At 45.7% G+C, this 22,038-nt stretch overlaps 2 protein-coding genes across 2 annotated transcripts in view; one reads left to right on the forward strand and one right to left on the reverse strand.

Moving 5' to 3' along the window:
• LOC140208268 (NACHT, LRR and PYD domains-containing protein 3-like) overlaps window positions 1–22,038 on the reverse strand; it is a 552,847-nt gene that overhangs the window by 213,350 nt on the left and 317,459 nt on the right. The window lies entirely within an intron of this gene.
• Window positions 1–22,038, forward strand: part of LOC140208264 (uncharacterized) — a 351,814-nt gene that overhangs the window by 81,493 nt on the left and 248,283 nt on the right. Inside the window, exon 3 of the mRNA XM_072276834.1 lies at window positions 11,474–11,896. Within this exon, the coding sequence (XP_072132935.1) occupies window positions 11,474–11,896 (423 nt within the window). The remainder of the gene's footprint in view (window positions 1–11,473; window positions 11,897–22,038) is intronic.

The following is a 22,038-nucleotide window of genomic DNA, read 5'->3' on the forward strand; positions in this document are numbered from 1 at the left end:
GGGATCTTGTTCGTAACGCCAAATGTTAACATTGAATCTGAATAAAACTCAGCCTGTCTGCTTGTCTCTCCCTGTACTGGGATCCTGTTCATAACGCCAAATGTTAACATTAAATCTGAATAAAACTCAGTCTGTCTGCTTGTCTCTCCCTGTACTGGGATCCTGTTCATAACGCCAAATGTTAACATTAAATCTGAATAAAACTCAGTCTGTCTGCTTGTCTCTCCCTGTACTGGGATCCTGTTCATAACGCCAAATGTTAACATTGAATCTGAATAAAACTCAGTCTGTCTGCTTGTCTCTCCCTGTACTGGGATCCTGTTCATAACGCCAAATGTTAACATTAAATCTGAATAAAACTCAGTCTGTCCGCTTGTCTCTCCCTGTACTGGGATCCTGTTCATAACGCCAAACGTTAACATTGAATCTGAATAAAACTCAGTCTGTCCGCTTGTCTCTCCCTGTACTGGGATCCTGTTCATAACGCCAAATGTTAACATTAAATCTGAATAAAACTCAGTCTGTCCGCTTGTCTCTCCCTGTACTGGGATCCTGTTCATAACGCCAAATGTTAACATTGAATCTGAATAAAACTCAGTCTGTCCGCTTGTCTCTCCCTGTACTGGGATCCTGTTCATAACGCCAAATGTTAACATTGAATCTGGATAAAACTCAGTCTGTCTGCTTGTCTCTCCCTGTACTGGGATCCTGTTCATAACGCCAAATGTTAACATTGAATCTGAATAAAACTCAGTCTGTCCGCTTGTCTCTCCCTGTACTGGGATCTTGTTCGTAACGCCAAATGTTAACATTGAATCTGAATAAAACTCAGTCTGTCTGCTTGTCTCTCCCTGTACTGGGATCCTGTTCATAACGCCAAATGTTAACATTGAATCTGAATAAAACTCAGTCTGTCTGCTTGTCTCTCCCTGTACTGGGATCCTGTTCGTAACGCCAAATGTTAACATTGAATCTGAATAAAACTCAGTCTGTCTGCTTGTCTCTCCCTGTACTGGGATCCTGTTCATAACGCCAAATGTTAACATTAAATCTGAATAAAACTCAGTCTGTCTGCTTGTCTCTCCCTGTACTGGGATCCTGTTCATAACGCCAAATGTTAACATTAAATCTGAATAAAACTCAGTCTGTCTGCTTGTCTCTCCCTGTACTGGGATCCTGTTCATAACGCCAAATGTTAACATTAAATCTGAATAAAACTCAGTCTGTCTGCTTGTCTCTCCCTGTACTGGGATCTTGTTCGTAACGCCAAATGTTAACATTAAATCTGAATAAAACTCAGTCTGTCTGCTTGTCTCTCCCTGTACTGGGATCCTGTTCATAACGCCAAACGTTAACATTGAATCTGAATAAAACTCAGTCTGTCTGCTTGTCTCTCCCTGTACTGGGATCTTGTTCGTAACGCCAAATGTTAACATTAAATCTGAATAAAACTCAGTCTGTCTGCTTGTCTCTCCCTGTACTGGGATCTTGTTCGTAACGCCAAATGTTAACATTGAATCTGAATAAAACTCAGTCTGTCTGCTTGTCTCTCCCTGTACTGGGATCCTGTTCATAACGCCAAATGTTAACTTTAAATCTGAATAAAACTCAGTCTGTCTGCTTGTCTCTCCCTGTACTGGGATCCTGTTCATAACACCAAATGTTAACATTGAATCTGAATAAAACTCAGTCTGTCTGCTTGTCTCTCCCTGTACTGGGATCCTGTTCATAACGCCAAATGTTAACATTGAATCTGAATAAAACTCAGTCTGTCTGCTTGTCTCTCCCTGTACTGGGATCCTGTTCATAACGCCAAATGTTAACATTAAATCTGAATAAAACTCAGCCTGTCCGCTTGTCTCTCCCTGTACTGGGATCCTGTTCATAACGCCAAATGTTAACATTGAATCTGAATAAAACTCAGTCTGTCTGCTTGTCTCTCCCTGTACTGGGATCCTGTTCATAACGCCAAATGTTAACATTGAATCTGAATAAAACTCAGTCTGTCCGCTTGTCTCTCCCTGTACTGGGATCCTGTTCATAACGCCAAATGTTAACATTAAATCTGAATAAAACTCAGTCTGTCTGCTTGTCTCTCCCTGTACTGGGATCCTGTTCATAACGCCAAATGTTAACATTAAATCTGAATAAAACTCAGCCTGTCCGCTTGTCTCTCCCTGTACTGGGATCCTGTTCATAACGCCAAATGTTAACATTGAATCTGAATAAAACTCAGTCTGTCTGCTTGACACTCCCTGTACTGGGATCCTGTTCATAACGCCAAACGTTAACATTAAATCTGAATAAAACTCAGTCTGTCTGCTTGTCTCTCCCTGTACTGGGATCCTGTTCATAACGCCAAATGTTAACATTAAATCTGAATAAAACTCAGTCTGTCTGCTTGTCTCTCCCTGTACTGGGATCCTGTTCATAACGCCAAATGTTAACATTAAATCTGAATAAAACTCAGCCTGTCTGCTTGTCTCTCCCTGTACTAGGATCCTGTTCATAACGCCAAATGTTAACATGAAATCTGAATAAAACTCAGTCTGTCCGCTTGTCTCTCCCTGTACTGGGATCCTGTTCGTAACGCCAAATGTTAACATTGAATCTGAATAAAACTCAGTCTGTCCGCTTGTCTCTCCCTGTACTGGGATCCTGTTCATAACGCCAAATGTTAACATTAAATCTGAATAAAACTCAGTCTGTCCGCTTGTCTCTCCCTGTACTGGGATCCTGTTCGTAACGCCAAATGTTAACATTGAATCTGAATAAAACTCAGTCTGTCCGCTTGTCTCTCCCTGTACTGGGATCCTGTTCATAACGCCAAATGTTAACATTGAATCTGAATAAAACTCAGTCTGTCCGCTTGTCTCTCCCCGTACTGGGATCCTGTTCATAACGCCAAATGTTAACATTAAATCTGAATAAAACTCAGTCTGTCCGCTTGTCTCTCCCTGTACTGGGATCCTGTTCATAACGCCAAATGTTAACATTGAATCTGAATAAAACTCAGTCTGTCTGCTTGTCTCTCCCTGTACTGGGATCCTGTTCATAACGCCAAACGTTAACATTGAATCTGAATAAAACTCAGTCTGTCTGCTTGTCTCTCCCTGTACTGGGATCCTGTTCATAACGCCAAATGTTAACATTGAATCTGAATAAAACTCAGTCTGTCTGCTTGTCTCTCCCTGTACTGGGATCCTGTTCATAACGCCAAATGTTAACATTAAATCTGAATAAAACTCAGTCTGTCCGCTTGTCTCTCCCTGTACTGGGATCCTGTTCATAACGCCAAATGTTAACATTAAATCTGAATAAAACTCAGTCTGTCTGCTTGTCTCTCCCTGTACTGGGATACTGTTCATAACACCAAATGTTAACATTGAATCTGAATAAAACTCAGTCTGTCTGCTTGACACTCCCTGTACTGGGATCCTGTTCGTAACGCCAAATGTTAACATTGAATCTGAATAAAACTCAGTCTGTCTGCTTGTCTCTCCCTGTACTGGGATCCTGTTCGTAACGCCAAATGTTAACATTAAATCTGAATAAAACTCAGTCTGTCTGCTTGTCTCTCCCTGTACTGGGATCCTGTTCATAACGCCAAATGTTAACATTAAATCTGAATAAAACTCAGTCTGTCTGCTTGTCTCTCCCTGTACTGGGATCCTGTTCATAACGCCAAATGTTAACATTAAATCTGAATAAAACTCAGTCTGTCTGCTTGTCTCTCCCTGTACTGGGATCCTGTTCACAACGCCAAATGTTAACTTTAAATCTGAATAAAACTCAGTCTGTCTGCTTGTCTCTCCCTGTACTGGGATCCTGTTCACAACGCCAAATGTTAACATTGAATCTGAATAAAACTCAGTCTGTCTGCTTGTCTCTCCCTGTACTGGGATCCTGTTCATAATGCCAAATGTTAACATTGAATCTGAATAAAACTCAGTCTGTCTGCTTGTCTCTCCCTGTACTGGGATCCTGTTCATAACGCCAAATGTTAACATGAAATCTGAATAAAACTCAGTCTGTCCGCTTGTCTCTCCCTGTACTGGGATCCTGTTCATAACGCCAAATGTTAACATTGAATCTGAATAAAACTCAGTCTGTCTGCTTGTCTCTCCCTGTACTGGGATCCTGTTCATAACGCCAAATGTTAACATTGAATCTGAATAAAACTCAGTCTGTCTGCTTGTCTCTCCCTGTACTGGGATCCTGTTCATAACGCCAAATGTTAACATGAAATCTGAATAAAACTCAGTCTGTCCGCTTGTCTCTCCCTGTACTGGGATCCTGTTCATAACGCCAAATGTTAACATTGAATCTGAATAAAACTCAGTCTGTCTGCTTGTCTCTCCCTGTACTGGGATCCTGTTCATAACGCCAAATGTTAACATTGAATCTGAATAAAACTCAGTCTGTCTGCTTGTCTCTCCCTGTACTGGGATCCTGTTCATAACGCCAAATGTTAACATTGAATCTGAATAAAACTCAGTCTGTCTGCTTGTCTCTCCCTGTACTGGGATCCTGTTCATAACGCCAAATGTTAACATTAAATCTGAATAAAACTCAGTCTGTCTGCTTGTCTCTCCCCGTACTGGGATCCTGTTCATAACGCCAAATGTTAACATTGAATCTGAATAAAACTCAGTCTGTCCGCTTGTCTCTCCCCGTACTGGGATCCTGTTCATAACGCCAAATGTTAACATTAAATCTGAATAAAACTCAGTCTGTCCGCTTGTCTCTCCCCGTACTGGGATCCTGTTCATAACGCCAAATGTTAACTTTAAATCTGAATAAAACTCAGTCTGTCTGCTTGTCTCTCCCCGTACTGGGATCCTGTTCATAACGCCAAATGTTAACATTGAATCTGAATAAAACTCAGTCTGTCTGCTTGTCTCTCCCTGTACTGGGATCCTGTTCATAACGCCAAACGTTAACATTGAATCTGAATAAAACTCAGTCTGTCTGCTTGTCTCTCCCTGTACTGGGATCCTGTTCATAACGCCAAACGTTAACATTGAATCTGAATAAAACTCAGTCTGTCTGCTTGTCTCTCCCTGTACTGGGATCCTGTTCATAACGCCAAATGTTAACATTAAATCTGAATAAAACTCAGTCTGTCTGCTTGTCTCTCCCTGTACTGGGATACTGTTCATAACACCAAATGTTAACATTGAATCTGAATAAAACTCAGTCTGTCTGCTTGACACTCCCTGTACTGGGATCCTGTTCATAACGCCAAATGTTAACATTGAATCTGAATAAAACTCAGTCTGTCTGCTTGTCTCTCCCTGTACTGGGATCCTGTTCGTAACGCCAAATGTTAACATTAAATCTGAATAAAACTCAGTCTGTCTGCTTGTCTCTCCCTGTACTGGGATCCTGTTCATAACGCCAAATGTTAACATTAAATCTGAATAAAACTCAGTCTGTCTGCTTGTCTCTCCCTGTACTGGGATCCTGTTCACAACGCCAAATGTTAACTTTAAATCTGAATAAAACTCAGTCTGTCTGCTTGTCTCTCCCTGTACTGGGATCCTGTTCACAACGCCAAATGTTAACATTGAATCTGAATAAAACTCAGTCTGTCTGCTTGTCTCTCCCTGTACTGGGATCCTGTTCATAATGCCAAATGTTAACATTGAATCTGAATAAAACTCAGTCTGTCTGCTTGTCTCTCCCTGTACTGGGATCCTGTTCATAACGCCAAATGTTAACATGAAATCTGAATAAAACTCCGTCTGTCCGCTTGTCTCTCCCTGTACTGGGATCCTGTTCATAACGCCAAATGTTAACATTGAATCTGAATAAAACTCAGTCTGTCTGCTTGTCTCTCCCTGTACTGGGATCCTGTTCATAACGCCAAATGTTAACATTGAATCTGAATAAAACTCAGTCTGTCTGCTTGTCTCTCCCTGTACTGGGATCCTGTTCATAACGCCAAATGTTAACATGAAATCTGAATAAAACTCAGTCTGTCCGCTTGTCTCTCCCTGTACTGGGATCCTGTTCATAACGCCAAATGTTAACATTGAATCTGAATAAAACTCAGTCTGTCCGCTTGTCTCTCCCTGTACTGGGATCCTGTTCATAACGCCAAATGTTAACATTGAATCTGAATAAAACTCAGTCTGTCTGCTTGTCTCTCCCTGTACTGGGATCCTGTTCATAACGCCAAATGTTAACATTAAATCTGAATAAAACTCAGTCTGTCTGCTTGTCTCTCCCCGTACTGGGATCCTGTTCATAACGCCAAATGTTAACATTGAATCTGAATAAAACTCAGTCTGTCCGCTTGTCTCTCCCCGTACTGGGATCCTGTTCATAACGCCAAATGTTAACATTCAATCTGAATAAAACTCAGTCTGTCTGCTTGTCTCTCCCTGTACTGGGATCCTGTTCATAACGCCAAATGTTAACATTCAATCTGAATAAAACTCAGTCTGTCTGCTTGTCTCTCCCTGTACTGGGATACTGTTCATAACGCCAAATGTTAACATTGAATCTGGATAAAACTCAGTCTGTCTGCTTGTCTCTCCGTGTACTGGGATCTTGTTCGTAACGCCAAATGTTAACATTAAATCTGAATAAAACTCAGTCTGTCTGCTTGTCTCTCCCTGTACTGGAATCCTGTTCATAACGCCAAATGTTAACATTCAATCTGAATAAAACTCAGTCTGTCCGCTTGTCTCTCCCTGTACTGGGATCCTGTTCATAACGCCAAATGTTAACATTAAATCTGAATAAAACTCAGTCTGTCTGCTTGTCTCTCCCTGTACTGGGATCCTGTTCGTAACGCCAAATGTTAACATTCAATCTGAATAAAACTCAGTCTGTCTGCTTGTCTCTCCCTGTACTGGGATCCTGTTCATAACGCCAAATGTTAACATTGAATCTGAATAAAACTCAGTCTGTCTGCTTGTCTCTCCCTGTACTGGGATCCTGTTCATAACGCCAAATGTTAACATTAAATCTGAATAAAACTCGGGAAACCAGCTTCTTATCATCACCACAGTTTATTGTACATTCTCCTGTGGGAGTTTGAGACCCAGTTGTCAAAGGGAAGGCACGTAAACACTGCCACCATCTGACAAGTGGACTGACTTAGTCAGGTTACAGCCGTATATTTATACATAGTAAGCCCCATACATTACTATTGCAAGATGTTATTTGAATTGGTACACCCAACAAGTCTGTTGGTGCAAAACTTAATTACTTAGATAAGAGAGTTCAAAAAATGAAGTTTTAAATTACAGATGGATGTGCTCTCCAGTCCTCATCAGGTATTCCCTCTGCAAGGCCCTGATTTAATTACAGTCCTGTCATTCTTGTCCTTATCGGCGAGTCCTCCTCCCTTCACTCAAACGAGGGTACAATGTATAATGTTATCCGCTCTCAGTGTCTCTCTCTGCAAGCCGCAGAGAACCAGTAATGAGCCTGTCTTAGCTCACCGCTGAAGACAGAGTTTACTTCAGTTAAAAAATTCCTATTCAGTCTCAATTATTCTTTTATCCAGAGGCTACGCAGGTTCAAAATGATTTTATAAAATACATCCTCAATTCCTCAGGAGGGTTCAGGGGAAATATTTACGTCCAATACAGAAACTGGTGTTACCTGTGTGTATTGTGGGGATGCAAAAGTTGATGGAGAATTTACAAGTGGGAAGAAGTGGAGTGATATTTGGAAATCTGACTTTTTAAAGCGTAATTTAGCAAGCAAAACATATATGGACAATGTGCAAAAGCTGTGGTGAGAAAATACTTCATAACCTGTTACAGGCCTGATACATAGGTTGTGTGAGAGTGCAGATGAACTCGATCGAACCTAGAGGAGATCAAAGTTGTTAGCAACAGTGCTTTGCTGGCTGTTCAAATAAATATCTCTCCAGGTAAAATTCACTGTGCATCTCCAGTGTCCCCTGTGCCCTCACCCACAAGATATACATCCAGCTGCAGCTTGTAACCCTGCACTTTAAGGAGTTGGAACTTGAAATGGATGAATTCCGGATCAGCCAGGAGTTGGAGGCGGTGATAGATATGACATGAAGAGAGGTGAGTTACACCCAAGGTGCAGGACACAGGAAACTGGGTGAGAGTCGGGAAGGAGAATGGGTTTAAATAGCCATCGCAGGGTACTCTTGTTGCCATCCCACACAACAGGTGGATCCACTTTAGAAACTGTTGGGGGGATTACTGACAGAGGAAAGTCAAAGGGCTGAGAGGGGATTCGTTAGTGAGGGGAACAGAACAAGAGGGGACTAATATCCCAGTGGTGAGGCTTGCTAGTGCTAGTGTGGGGAGAGGGTGATGTGGTTAAAATAAGTTGTAGGGGGAATGGGAGCCAGAATGACAGAACAGATAGTGGGGAGGGTGAATTGACTTTATTACATACATCCTTCATATACGTGAGGAGTAGAAATCTTTACGTTACGTCTCCATCTAAATGTGCAATGTGTAATTTATAGTAATTTATAATAAATAGTTTGTACATAGAACAGTCAATATAACATAGAAATGCAATTGTATCAGCATGAATTAATCAGTCTGACGGCCTGGTGGAAGATGATGTCCCGGAGCCTGTTGGTCCTTTTGCTGTGGTACCGTTTCCTGGATGGGAGCAGCAGGAACAGTTTGTGGTTGTGGTGATTTGGGTCCCCAATATCCTTTGGGCCCTTTTTACACACCTGTCTCTGTAAATGTCCTGAATAGTGGGAAGTTCACATCTACAGATGTGCTGGGCTGTCCGCACCACTCTCTGCAGGTTCCTGCGATTAAGGGAAGTACAGTTCCCATACCAGGCAGTGATGCAGCCAGTCAGGATACTCTCAATTGTGTCCCTGTGGAAAGTTCTTAGGATTTGGGGCCCCATCCCAAACTTCTTCAACCGTGTGAGGTGAAAGAGGTGCTGTTGTGCTTTTTTCACAACACAGCCGCTATGTACAGACCATGTGAGATCCTCAGTGATGTTTATACCGAGGCACTTAAAGCTATTCACCCTCTCAACCCCAGGTCCATTGATGTCAATAGAGGTTAGCCTGTCTCCATTCCTCCTGTCATCCACAATTAGCTCCTTTGTTTTTGGGACCATGAGGGAGAGTTTGTTTTCTTAACACCAGTCAGATGTGTTCAGACCTCAGATAGAGTCAGCAATCAAATGGTTGAGCATGGTGCGATGAACGTGCTGAGCTGTGTATATCACAATGCAAGAATCATCATAGGAAAGCGAGATGAGCTCAGGACAGGGAATTATGATATTGTAGCCATTATTGGGACTTGGTTGCACCCAACAGTCTGAGGGATTTAGAGGAACAAATCTGTAAAGTGATCGCAGACCATGCCAACAAACAAAGGTGCCCTTAATCAGTACATAGAATTCCCAACGTAGAAGTGTGCAATAAGCTGTTAGGAAATGATCCAGGGCTGGTGACAAAAATTAGTGACCATAATTCCATGAGATTCAAAGTAAATATGGAAAAAGAGAGATCTGGACCACAGGTTGAGCTTCTAAATTGGAGAAAGGTCAATTTTGATGGTATCAGAAAGGATCTGGCAAGTGTGGTTTGGGACAGGCTGTTTTCTGGCAAGGAAGTACTTGGTAAGTAGGAGGCCTTCTGAAGTGAAATTTTGAGGGTGTAGAGTTTGTATGTGCCTGCCAAAATAAAAGTTGAAAGGTAACTGGTGCAGGGAACCTTGGGTTTCAAGAGATATTGAGGCCCCGGATATTTTGTAGCTCTAAATGTCTCAGACTGTTGGGTGCTACTAACACTCATTAATGACTACAATATCATAATTCCACACCCTGAGCTCATCCGACTTTTTGTTTTTGTCATCTTCTGCAGGTTTCTAAAAGTTTCCCAATAGTTTTTCCCCTTTTGTTTGCCCTCTCTTTGGATCTTATATTGGCTTTGGCTTCTCATTTCATCCACAGTTGTGTCCTCCTGTCTTTCCAATGCTTCCACTTCTTTGGGATGTATCGATCACTCAACTCCCGAATTGCTCCCAGAAACTCCAGCCATTGCTGCTCCATTGTCACTCCTACCTTTTCCCTTCCAAACAAGTTTGTCCAGCTTCTCTGTCATAGAAACATGGAGAGGTTCAGTACAGAAACAGGCTATTTGGTCCATCTAGTCAATGCTGGAAAAAACATTTAAGGTCTCCACTGCAACTACCTGCACTGGGACTTTCACCTTCAAACTTCTTTTAAATGGTGAAACTGAGCTCATATTCACCACTTGTGCTGGCAACTCATTTCACACACTCATGACCATTTCAGTAAAGAGCTTTCCTCAATGTTCCTGTTAAATTTTCACCTTCCCCACTTACCCATGAACTCTGGTTGTCATCCCACCCAACCTCAGTGGAAAAAGCTGCTTGCATTTACCCTATCTATACCCTCATAATTTTATATACTTCTAACAAATCCTCAAAGCAATGTATAATTTTCTTGTTTATGTTTGGAGCCTGTTTTAGATGTATAAGATGATGAGGGGCATTGATCGTTTGAATAGCCAGAGGTTTTTTCCCAGGGCTTAAATGGCTAACATGAGAGGGCATAGTTTTGAGGTGCTTGGAAATAGATACCAAGGGGATGTCAGATGTAAGTTTTTTACACAGAGAGGGGTGGGTGCGTGGAATGCACAGCCGGCTATTTGTGTGAGTGTTTCAGTTACCATGGGGCCAGGATTCCAAGTAGCTCAGTGGGAACAGGGAATAATACCAATGGAGAGAGTCAAACTGAGCCAGGTCACAGATTGGAGATGGCAGAAATACCCCATTCTTATAGAGACAGGAAGAGCATCAGAGAGTTTGATGGTCATTCCAGATACCAGCACTGTGCCCAGTTAGAAGTTGATTTCTCTCCAACTTGTGTTGAACTTCACTGTAATAGTGTGATGCCAGAATACACTTTGACAACTCAAGTGACCTCATCTGAAAGGTTTTCCAATACCAATTGATGGATTTTGTAAATCTTTTTACAGGTTAAAAATGACAAGGAATTTGTCTACTGGAATCTCGAACAGAACACGCCAGTTTCGCTGTCTCTGTCCAGATATTTAATAGTCATAGTCATACTTTATTGATCCCGGGGGAGATTGGTTTTCGTTACAGTTGCACCATACAGTGGAAGAAGTGGAGCAAGGCATTCACTCAATCATCCCTCCTGCTCAGATTGTGGGGAGTGATTCTCTCGATCATCAGACCGATTGGCATTCCCGTCATTTTACACAGAGGGGAATCCATTCATCTGATCATACTGTGGGAATGGATTCAATCGGTCATCTCAACTGAAGGTACATTAGCAAGTTCACACTGGGACAAGGCCATTCAGCTGTTCTGTGTGTGAGAACGGATTCAGGCGGTCTTTCCATCTGTGGACACACCAGTCAGTTCACCCTGGGCTGGGGCTGGTCATCTGCTGAACTTGTTGGGAAGAATTCACTCGATCACCTGACCTAATGTCTCACCAGCGAGTTCACACCGGGGAGCAGCCGTTCACCTGCTCGGACTGCGGGAAGGGATTCACTTGCTCATCTAAACTGAAGGTACATCAGCGAGTTCACACTGGAGAGAGGCCATTCATCTGCTCAGACTGTGGGAAAGGATTCACTCAGTCATACCATCTGCTGACACACCAGCGAGTTCACACTGGAGAGAGACCGTTCACCTGCTCAGACTGTGGGAAGAGATTCACTTGGTCAACCGATCTGCTGACACACCAGCGAGTTCACACTGGGGAGAGACCATACACCTGCTCAGACTGTGGGAAGGGATTCATTTGCTCATCTCAACTGAAGGTACATCAGCGAGTTCACACTGGGGAGAGGCCTTACACCTGCTCAGACTGTGGGAAGGGATTCACTCAGTCCTCAAGCCTACAGAGACACCAGCGAGTTCACACTGGGGAGAAACCATTCACCTGCTCTCAATGTGGGAAAGGATTCGCTCAGTCATCTAACCTTGTGACACACTACCGTGTTCACACTGGGAGGAAGTTTCAATAAGCTGCATGCTGGGTATTTGTCCATCACTGTTGCTGAATGCAATTTCGAGAGTGACTGTCGGTGCTGAACTCTGCAATTATTGCTGCTGCTCACCACACCTCAAATGGCCGACGCTTCACTGGAAATGTCAGCTGGGGAGGGAGTGACGGCTTTGGTAGAAGTGAGCACAAGAGAGGGAGGGAGGCGCTGATTTAAAATGAGCGAATCCTTGGTTCATGTGGCCGCCAGGGATGGAGTGAGACACTGACTTGCAATGGCCTCTGTCGCTCACAGAATCTATGGCGAAGGAACATGCGGTGCCCGTGGATACAATACGGGGATCGAGTGTCTTAATGATTGTAATAACAGTATTTTAATTTGTGTTTTATATAGTCTTAGGCATTGTATATATGTTTTAATTCTAATAATGTTGTCATTGAATAAACTTATGTATATATCTCAGATATTCACACATACACATATAACTGTGGATTTTGGGGAGGAAGGGTGAGGGGATTGGGAGGAAGAGCAGTGACGGGACGAGGAGTGGACTGATGAGACGGTGACCGTGGCGAAGTCACTGACTCAATAGGGGACGAAAAGGGGAGGAGACAGTTCCTGTCACAAACTGGTGGCCGACATGGAGAAGATAAAGTCGGGGTGAGGAAGAGTGAAACGTCAGGAAAGGAGCGGGACTGATGGGACGAGGAGGGAGGGGAAGTGATGGGACGGGGAAGGAGGGGAAGTTATAGAATTTGAAGGGAGGCAGGGGGCTGATAGGACAGGGTGGGGAGTAATAGGATGGGGAGTGCGGAGGGGTGACTTACTCAATAGTGGATGAAGGGTGGGTGGTGATATTTCCTTCGCTAATAAGACGGACGGCAGGAAAAGGGAGGGGTGTGCTCGAGGGGCAAAGGGAGAGCGAGGGGTCAGGACGCGGTCAGGGCTGATGGACGGAGAGTTGAGTGTCGTAACGGAGGGAGAGGGGAGAAACTCACTCAACGACGGAAGGAAGGGATCGGGTGGGGGAGCGAAATTTCCCATATGGAAATGTTCACCACCCAGGATGTGGTGGGTGGCGGAAGAAAGGACAAGGGGACAGAGAGGGGAGGGTGTCAGGGGTGACGGGGAGAGTTAGGGAGTGACTCACTGGGTAACAGAGAGAGAGAGAGAGATAGAGGGCGACGAGGAGAGGCGGAAATTAACATCGCAAAATGGTGGCCACCCAGCAGAAAGTGCACATGCACAACATAGAAGTGGTGGGGAGAGGAAAGCGAGTTGTATGCGGGAATGGGTTTGCAGGTGATGGGATGGGAAATAGGGTGACGAGATGATGAGTGTGAGGGAGTGACACACTTCATGGTGGAGGAAGTGGGAGGGAGGGTCACACACTGCCGCAAAATGGCTGTCGGCAGAAGGTTAAATAGAGAGTTGCAACAGCGGGCACCGAGGGAAAGGAGAGGAGGGATGAGGAGTTGAGATTGAATAAACAGGGAGGGAAGTGAGTGGAAGGTGAGGAAAAGGGTGTGCTTCATTCTACGATGCTGGGGGAGCAGTTGTCAATGGTAACCATCACAAAATGGCCGCCAGCCAGGGTGAGATGGGCGGTGAAAGAGGGGACAGAGAGCGGAGTGTGTCAGGGGTGACAGGATGCCGAGGGTGGGACAGGGCGACTCGTAACAAGGAAGCTGGAACACTGGGGAGGAATGTAGCTACGGGAAGAGGTTGGCACCGTTACCACCCCTTCCCATCTCCAAAATACCGCCTTCACTGTTTTCCCTCCCCTCCCCCCCTCAGGCCGCTCGGCCCGAATCCTTCAGGCTGTCCCGTGCAGTATTCACCCCTCAGTGAACGTGACGTCACCGAGGCCCGTCAAAGGCAGGAGATGGCGCGGGCTCGCTGGAGAAGATGGAGGCGAGGTCTGTCGGTGCGGGCTGGTTAGCAGGGGGCGGGGTGAGAGGGAGGGATCAGATTGAGGAGGGGAGGGGAGAAAGAAAAGGTGAGGAGGGGAGACAAGATGAGTAAAACCATCATCGCCTCTTCGTCGTCCATTACCCACTCCCTCAACCTCTCTCTCCCTCACTCCCCTCTCTTCCTCCTGTCTCCTTTTCCTTCTCTATCTCTTCCCCCACCTCTCTCTCCCCACCCTGTCCTCCAGCCCCTCTCACCACCCTTTATTTCGTTTCTCCCACTGTCCCTATCTCTTTCTCTCTCTACCCCTCTTGCTCCCACCCGTCACTTCCTACCCTCTATCATTCTCTAGGCCCCCAGTCTCTCTACCCTCCCCCACACCACCTCGCCCCGTCTCTATATCCCGGGTCTCATCCCAAATCTCTCCCTCACCCCGGCTGCTCTCTCATCTACGACTTATCTCCCTCTCCTCCTGGTCTATCTCCCGTCTTGGTCTCTCCCTTTCTCTCACTGGCCTTTCTCCCCGTCTCACTCTCCTCCCTCCCCAGTCGTTCTCTCTCCGCCCTCCCAGATTCTCTCTCTCCAACAGTCTCTTTCAATGTTAAAAGCAAATTTATTATGAAAGTACATCCATGTCACCACATAAAGCTCTGAGATTCATTCTAAAAGCATAGAACATAGAAACATAGAAAACCTACAGCACAATACAGGCAGTTCAGCCTACAAAGCTGTACCGAACAAGTCAGTTTCTTGCAGGCATACACAGAAAAAACAACATAAAATAATAACCATAATAAAATCACTAAAATATATCTGCTGATGGAAATTAGACAGGGTTTTCTTCCTCCAGGGTCCTCCACTCTCTCCTCACCCCCGTCTGTCTGCCCCAGACTCTCAGTCTCCCTCCAGACTCTCTATCCCAGAGCGCTTTATTTCCCGTCTCTCTCCCGTCTCTCTCTCTCTCTCTCTCTCTCTGCCGTCTCCCTCTCTTTCCCCCATCACCTGAACGGTGACGTTGAGTGTGAGAAGTATGGTGGAGGTAAATCTCCCACTATCTCCCTCTCACTCCCTCTCTCTCCCCCTCTCTCCCCGTCTCCCTAAGCCAAATACTTATGTCACTCTTTTTTACATTCTGTCACAATGGAGGCGCTGGTAGATGGCGGACCCAAATGCAAGACACAGACACTGAAGTACCAGGAGCAGAACTTGACTAGAGTAGGGACGTGACAGGATACAGATAAGAAGCAGGGACAAGAACGCAGACTTGGGCTTGGACCCAGAGCCAGAGATTGGACAAGGACCCAGAACCGGGATCTTGCCTCGGGCTCAGGCCCTAGAACCAGGCATGGACATGACATGCCTGCAGGACTGGAGGCTGGGGTCTTGAGGCTTGAAGACAGGCTTGGCGTCTTAGGGTCTTGAGGCTTAGAGACAGGCTTGGAGTCCTGGGGTCTTGAGGCTTGAGGCTGTGGTCTTGGTCTTGAGGCTTGAGGATGCGGTCAGGGTCTTGAGGCTTGAGGCTGGGGTCTGGGTCTTGAGGCTTGAGGCTGGGGTCTGGGTCTTGAGGCTTGAGGATGCGGTCTGGGTTTTGAGGCTTGAGGCTGTGGTCTGGGTCTTGCGGCTTGAGGCTGGGGTCTGGGACTTGAGGCTTGAGGCTGGGGTCTGGGTCTTGAGGCTTGAGGATGCGGTCTGGGTCTTGAAGCTTGAGGATGGGGTCTGGGTCTTGAGGCTTCAGGCTGGGGTCTGGGTTTTGAGGCTTCAGGCTGGGGTCTGGGTTTTGAGGCTTGAGACTGGGGTCTGGGTCTTGAGGCTTGAGGATGCGGTCTGGGTTTTGAGGCTTGAGACTGGGGTCTGGGTTTTGAGGCTTGAGACTGGGGTCTGGGTCTTGAGGCTTGAGGATGGGGTCTGGGTCTTGAGGCTTGAGACTGGGGTCTGGGTCTTGAGGCTTGAGGCTCTGGTCAGGGTCTTGAGGCTTGAGACTGGGGTCTGGGTCTTGAGGCTTGAGGCTGGGGTCTGGGTCTTGAGGCTTGAGGCTGGGTTCTGGGTCTTGAAGCTTGAGGCTGTGGTCTGGGTCTTGAGGCTTGAGGATGCGGTCTGGGTTTTGAGGTTTGAGGCTGGGGTCTGGGTCTTGAGGCTTGAGACTGGGGTCTGGTTCTTGAAGCTTGAGGTTGTGGTCTGGGTCTTGAGGCTTGAGGCTGGGGTCTGGGACTTGAGGCTGGGGTCTGGGTCTCGGGTCTTGAAATGCGGAGTCTGATAATTCGGAGGCTTGAGCTCAGAGACAGACTGGGAGCTGAACATCAACATAGAGCCGGGACTTATCCTTCGAAAAGCCGGGACTCATCTTTAACATGACACGAACACGAGACTGGACAGTACATAGACATAGAACCGGGACTTATCCTTAGACAAGCCGGGACTCAACTTTATCTCCACACCAAGATGGGACAGGTCCTTCCGTCGGGTAACGGCAGAATGGCCGGACTTACCTAATAGAGGCAAAGACAAGACATGTCCCCCCGCAGGGCAACGGCTGAACGGCCTGATTTACCCAACGGAGGCGAGGACAAGACAAGACAGATCCCCCCGCAGGGCAACTGCAGAACGGCCTGACTTACTCCACGGAGGCGAAGGCAAGAAAAGACAAACATCGAAGAACAATAGACAGTTCTATCCCTGCTTCGGGGTTGCTCCGAGTCGCAGTTACGTCCAACGGCCTCGGCTGGCTACGGGAACAGCCGGATCCTTACCTAGCTCGGAGTGGCTGACGGCCCTTCAGCTGGCCCAGGAAACGGCCGAATCCATACCACAAAGACAGCTGCGACTACCGACAGCAAGGCTCCATGAGGGGATGGTTCCCCACCGCGGCCTAAAGATGGCAAGTGGCCGTTCTGGCCTTCCACCGGGAGGTTGCTCCCAGGGGATCTTGACAAGACAAACCAGCAGCCCACACTCAACCCCAAGGCTGCTGATATTCCAAGCCCCAAGATAGGAATCAGTTGCCTATGATTAACTCAACCTGAACAAGGGACAACTGGAAGACCCAGAGTCTTGAGTCCACGGACCGAACCGTGAACCGGAATGCGGACTTCACAGACCAGACCATGACACATTAACAATATTCAAAAGTAAGCTTTTGAAACAAATTTCATCTTCCTCTCAACGAAAATCTGCACATTTTAGTTATCTTTGTCTTTGAATTTTACTCAGCTTCATTTTCGCTGAATCTACAAAATTGTTTCGAAATGCTGGAAATTATTTAACAGCACCTCACCACACCTGCTGCTCAGGAACTATGCAGAAATAATTAAATGCATGTGTCATTTCATTAAATGCCGATATCCACGAAGGATTCTGGCGTCACAAAAGAGTTTCCCTCTCCTATTAAATAGCATCTGAATCACAGAGTTCTCACTGAGCAGCCGCTCAGACACTCACAGCGATTCGCTGATCTTCAAAGCGGACAGAGAGAGCACACTCTGCGGAAGGAAGGTTTTCTGGTTCCGTAATCGAGCAGAGACCGGGAACAGCAGAGTGGAATGTGGCAGAAATTCCGAAGAATATCGTCTGGGCTGCTCAATTTATCTTTGCGACTTTGACCTTGGATCTTCGAATTACGCACAAATTAAAAGTCATTCAAGTTATTTACTACCCCGGTCTCGCTATCATTGCTCTTCCCGGTGAGTCTCTCTCCAAAGTTCAACTATAAAACAATACCTAACTGCTTTCTAATGTTTATCACCCAATTGAAATTATTACTACTGTCGTGCCCTCCAGGTAAGAAATCTCCGAAAGTTCAAATTCTGCAACGATGCTCTTCACTGTGGCTCTTGTAATTGTGCTGGTGCAATGGCCAATGATCCATTCGGTAAACTCCGTTCAACCGTTGCTCACATCAGTTCATGAACGAGGTTTAATATTTTGCCTCTGGAAGCGTTGCTTTCTTTCAGTGGCTCCATCCTCCGTTCGAAAATATCGGCTTTGAATCAAGTTGCTTCCTCTCCTTGTGTTTGCAACGGAATTCAATCTGACTTCCAAGTGCGGATTATTCTCACAGACAACCGGTCTGACTATCAACCAGCCGCCAACGTCACCGCTCACCCAGCACCGCCCAGCTCCGTACGTGCCTGCCACGTCATCGAACAGAACATCCCGCCTTCCCACTTCTCCCAGAACCGACTGTCTATTCTAAAACTCCCGGGCTGTCCAGGGAATCCGTGATCCTTTCCTCACGGTTCACCACTGGCATTCGTCCCGCTGCAGCTCCATCTCCGCATTACCGGAATTTGTGAGCAAATGTCTGAATTGTTCCACCTCTGCCCTTTCCTCTGGTAATTCACGTGATTTAAAACAATCCTTCATTCGCTTTTCAAATGTCACTCTGAGGCTTTCTTAGAATTGGGTTATAATAATGATAAAGAGAGACGGCTCATTATCTGTCTTCTCTTGAGAGGAGTTACATTATGGTGACTATAATCCCGACTCTCTTATTCTGTGGTCATTTCAAACAATATTCATCTGAATAACATTGTGCAGCAGAAAATGTAGCTGTCTGTATGGACTGAATAGTGCAACACCGTCTGAGGTTTAGATTTCTTCCTTGAATTCCATTGGCATTTTATTCAAAAAAAAAAGGAAAGGCATCTCGATTTGTACTATACTATCGTTAAAATAATCTCGTGATCATTCGCTCTCCTCTGACTGTCCTCCAAACGATGTCTGTATCAGATGTCATTCTACAATTAGAACTCCACTATTATAAAATGCCAGTGTCCTTACTGTTGTTCTCTTTTAATTCTCGGCCAGCTCATTTGACAGTGATCTCAGTGATTTCGAGTAGTCTTTGTACAAACTGATTCCATTCAAAAACATTCATCACTAATTATTTTATTATGGTCAGCGTTTCAAGTCAAGTCAAGTAAAGTCACTTTTTATTGTTATTTCGACCATAATTGCTGGTACAGTACACAGTAAAAACGAGACAAAGTTTTCGGAACCATGGTGCAAAAGGAAACAATACAAAAACCAGGCTGGAACACGTAAAGCAACACAAAACTACACTAGACTACAGACCTACCCAGGACTGCATAAAGTGCACAAAACAGTGCAGGCATTGCAATAAATAATAAACAAGACAATAAGCACAGTAGAAGGCAGTAGGTTGGTGTCAGTCTAGACTCTGGGTATTGAGGAGTCTGATGGCTTGGGTAAAGAAACGGTTACATAGTCTGGTCGTGAGAGCCCGAATGCTTCGGTGACTTTTGCCAGATGGCAGGAGGGAGAAGAGTTTGTATGAGGAATGCGTGGGGTCTTTCAGAATGCTGTTAACTATGTGGATGTTTGCAGTTGACTGTGAACCCTGTCGGTGTTCTGAAGCGAAAAGAAAAACAGAAAAATCCGCAAACTGAAAAATTACTAACGGGCTGCGATGCATTGCTTTGGGGATAAAAGAGGACATTATTGCGGGTAAGTAAAATTTCAGCTGGAATGGAATAAATGCAGAGAAATGGAGGAAAATCTCTTTAATAAGGGCAGGAGTAACTGAAGGGGATAAAGAACCTTGGAGGAAAAAAATCATAGGAATATCACCATCCCAGTTAACTTCCGGCCTGTGAACATAGCCTCCGCCGCCGCAAAGTCAGATCTCCTGCTCAACGTGTCCTAGGGAGTCGACCAGTTTCTCCGAGTTTTAGGTCAGCGGCTGCGAATCAGTCAATGGGTCGTGTGAAACTTAGATAGATTCCGCTTCTCCGAATCACTCGCTCATTGAGCGAATTCACTGGAGCTAGTGCAGATCGGATGATCGGTGACAGTATTTTATATATAGCGAGGATGCCGGAGACCTTTCCCCAGTACCGTAGTAATTGCATGTACTACACTGTACTACTGCCGCAAGAATAACTAATTTCTTGACATAAGATGATGATGACAAATCTGTTTCTGATACGGGTCTCTGCTGTGGACTGAGAGTGGGAAGGGATCAGGGAGAGGGGCTCATAGTTGAGAAAAGCGGGAGGGAGAGTGGAGGGAGCGGGAAACACCAGGGAGACATTTTGTAATTGTCAGTAATTCGCAACATAGTTTTGTCCCGCCAGATTTGCAAGCCGGTTCTCCACTCCACGTTGACAACACGGGACTGTGTCATATTCTCAGGCTCCCTAGCTATATATATGTGCCAAAGACTGTTGCACGGCAGGACGGCGGGTATAGTGATCAGTGGCGCAAGCCTGCCGTTGATGTAAGCAGTCGTTGTTCCGGAAAGTTATTTAAGTTTCTGTAGAGTTCGTGTTTGATGTCCCATTTACATCTTCTCCCCAAACACGCCCGAAGTTGCGAAATTATCAGTGATCCTCATCTGTGTTATTCGCTGCTGCTCTTGGGTGATATCTGTCGGCAAATTTTGCCTTTGATTTTTTCGCTAATTTCACCCAGGATTTGAATCTAGTAGTTAATTTTCTCTATAGACTTCCTGAGGAGCAATGATTTACTAACATGACAGAAAACAAATCTGATAAATTGTATGTCCACTTCACAGAGAAGGCTCCCTGATGGGTGTCTGCTGATTATTTTCTGTGCTCCTCGCAGTGAACCTGGTGACGATTTTAATCTTGTCGGGAGGAAAGTGCGGTCTCTCCAGAGTTGTCACTCGCTACCTGGTTGCCATGGCAGCGGCGGATCTTATGGTCGTTGCACTGGACCTAATATTGAGCAAGATCCCGCATCAATGGAACTTTTCCGCTGGGCCGGGGATACACCGGTGTGTAATATCCACGCCGTCCTGCTTTACGCCGCCACCGATTGTCCGGTGTGGTTCACCGACACTTTCACATTTGATCGATTTGTGGCCATCTGTCGCCAGAAACTGAAAACAAAATATTGCACAGGGAAAACTACGGCTGTGATTCTGGGGGCAGTGACTGCAATCAGCTGTTTAAGAAACACCTACTGGTATTTTCGGCTCCCAGGGCGTTATGCAATGATAATTCATCCATTTATTTGTATGGGTACCGCGCATTATATGTCTTTATCCGTCTCAATACCAATGGAATTATTTAATTACCTCCTCATCCTGTAATCCCATTCCTGCTGGTTCTCCTGACGAATGGATTAACCGTCCGGCATGTTCTAGTCACCAGCAGAGGGCGCAGCAGACTCCGGCGTGCTGACAAGGGACAGGGTGACAGGGACCCGCAGATGGAGAGCCGCAGGAAATCCCTCGTTTTACTGCTGGTCATCTCTGGCAATTTCGTCTGCTGCTCTGCGTTGCTGCATCCTCCTGATTCACTGCGAGGACTGGGCTCGATGCTGCAGCTTCTGAGCTGCTGCACAAACACGGCTTTTTACGCCGTCACCCAGACCAAGTTCAGGGAGCAACTGAAGGACGCGATAAAACATCCCCTGGCTCTCATTGCTGCGAGGATGTGATGAATTAGTGATGTTTCGCAGACTGGCCCAACTAATTCGCCACTCATTGCAGGCAAACTCCGCACCAATGGGAACCGGCGTAATTACGTGGTCTTCTCATTCCTCACTCGCCTTACTATCGCGCATGTTTCTTCACTCCAGCTCAACTGACGATCCTTTCAATCGTTTTTAGTTTCTGCATTCACTCGTTTACATACCCCTCTCTTACCGAGTGAACGACCTACGTTTGTTAGTGTAGATCAGTGCCGCCCTTGTGGCCCGCAGTTCTGTCTTGCAGTCGCACTGTCCGCCTGGTTCGGATGCACTGCACCGCTCCAGCGTGCGATTCTGTGTTGCCGAAACTTCTCCTGTTTAACAGCCCAGTCCCCCCAGTTCGCTGTTCGAGACTGGAGGTAAGCTCTTGTCTCGTTTCCCAGATATCGCTGATCAAGAAACACCTTGCAATCTCAATGTTAACTGAAGTTTGAAAAAAATTGATGTTAGTTTTGTGGAAATGCAAATGTCAGTCCGCCATTCGGGGTGCAATTGCTGTAGTTTTTTTTTTATTGAAGCCCCAACTTGGCCGCGGGGGATGGCAAGGACAGACAAGTTGCTGGATTTCAAAGTGCAGGAAATACGGGGGAAATACAGCGCACATACTTTGGTGTTTTACCTATAGGGATCTACAGACTTAAAACTCTGGAACGGCTTGCTCCTTCAGACTTAGCACAGACCTAATG

The sequence above is a fragment of the Mobula birostris genome, chromosome 13 (assembly GCF_030028105.1).
Source record: "Mobula birostris isolate sMobBir1 chromosome 13, sMobBir1.hap1, whole genome shotgun sequence".
NCBI classification, from domain to species: Eukaryota; Metazoa; Chordata; class Chondrichthyes; order Myliobatiformes; family Myliobatidae; genus Mobula; species Mobula birostris.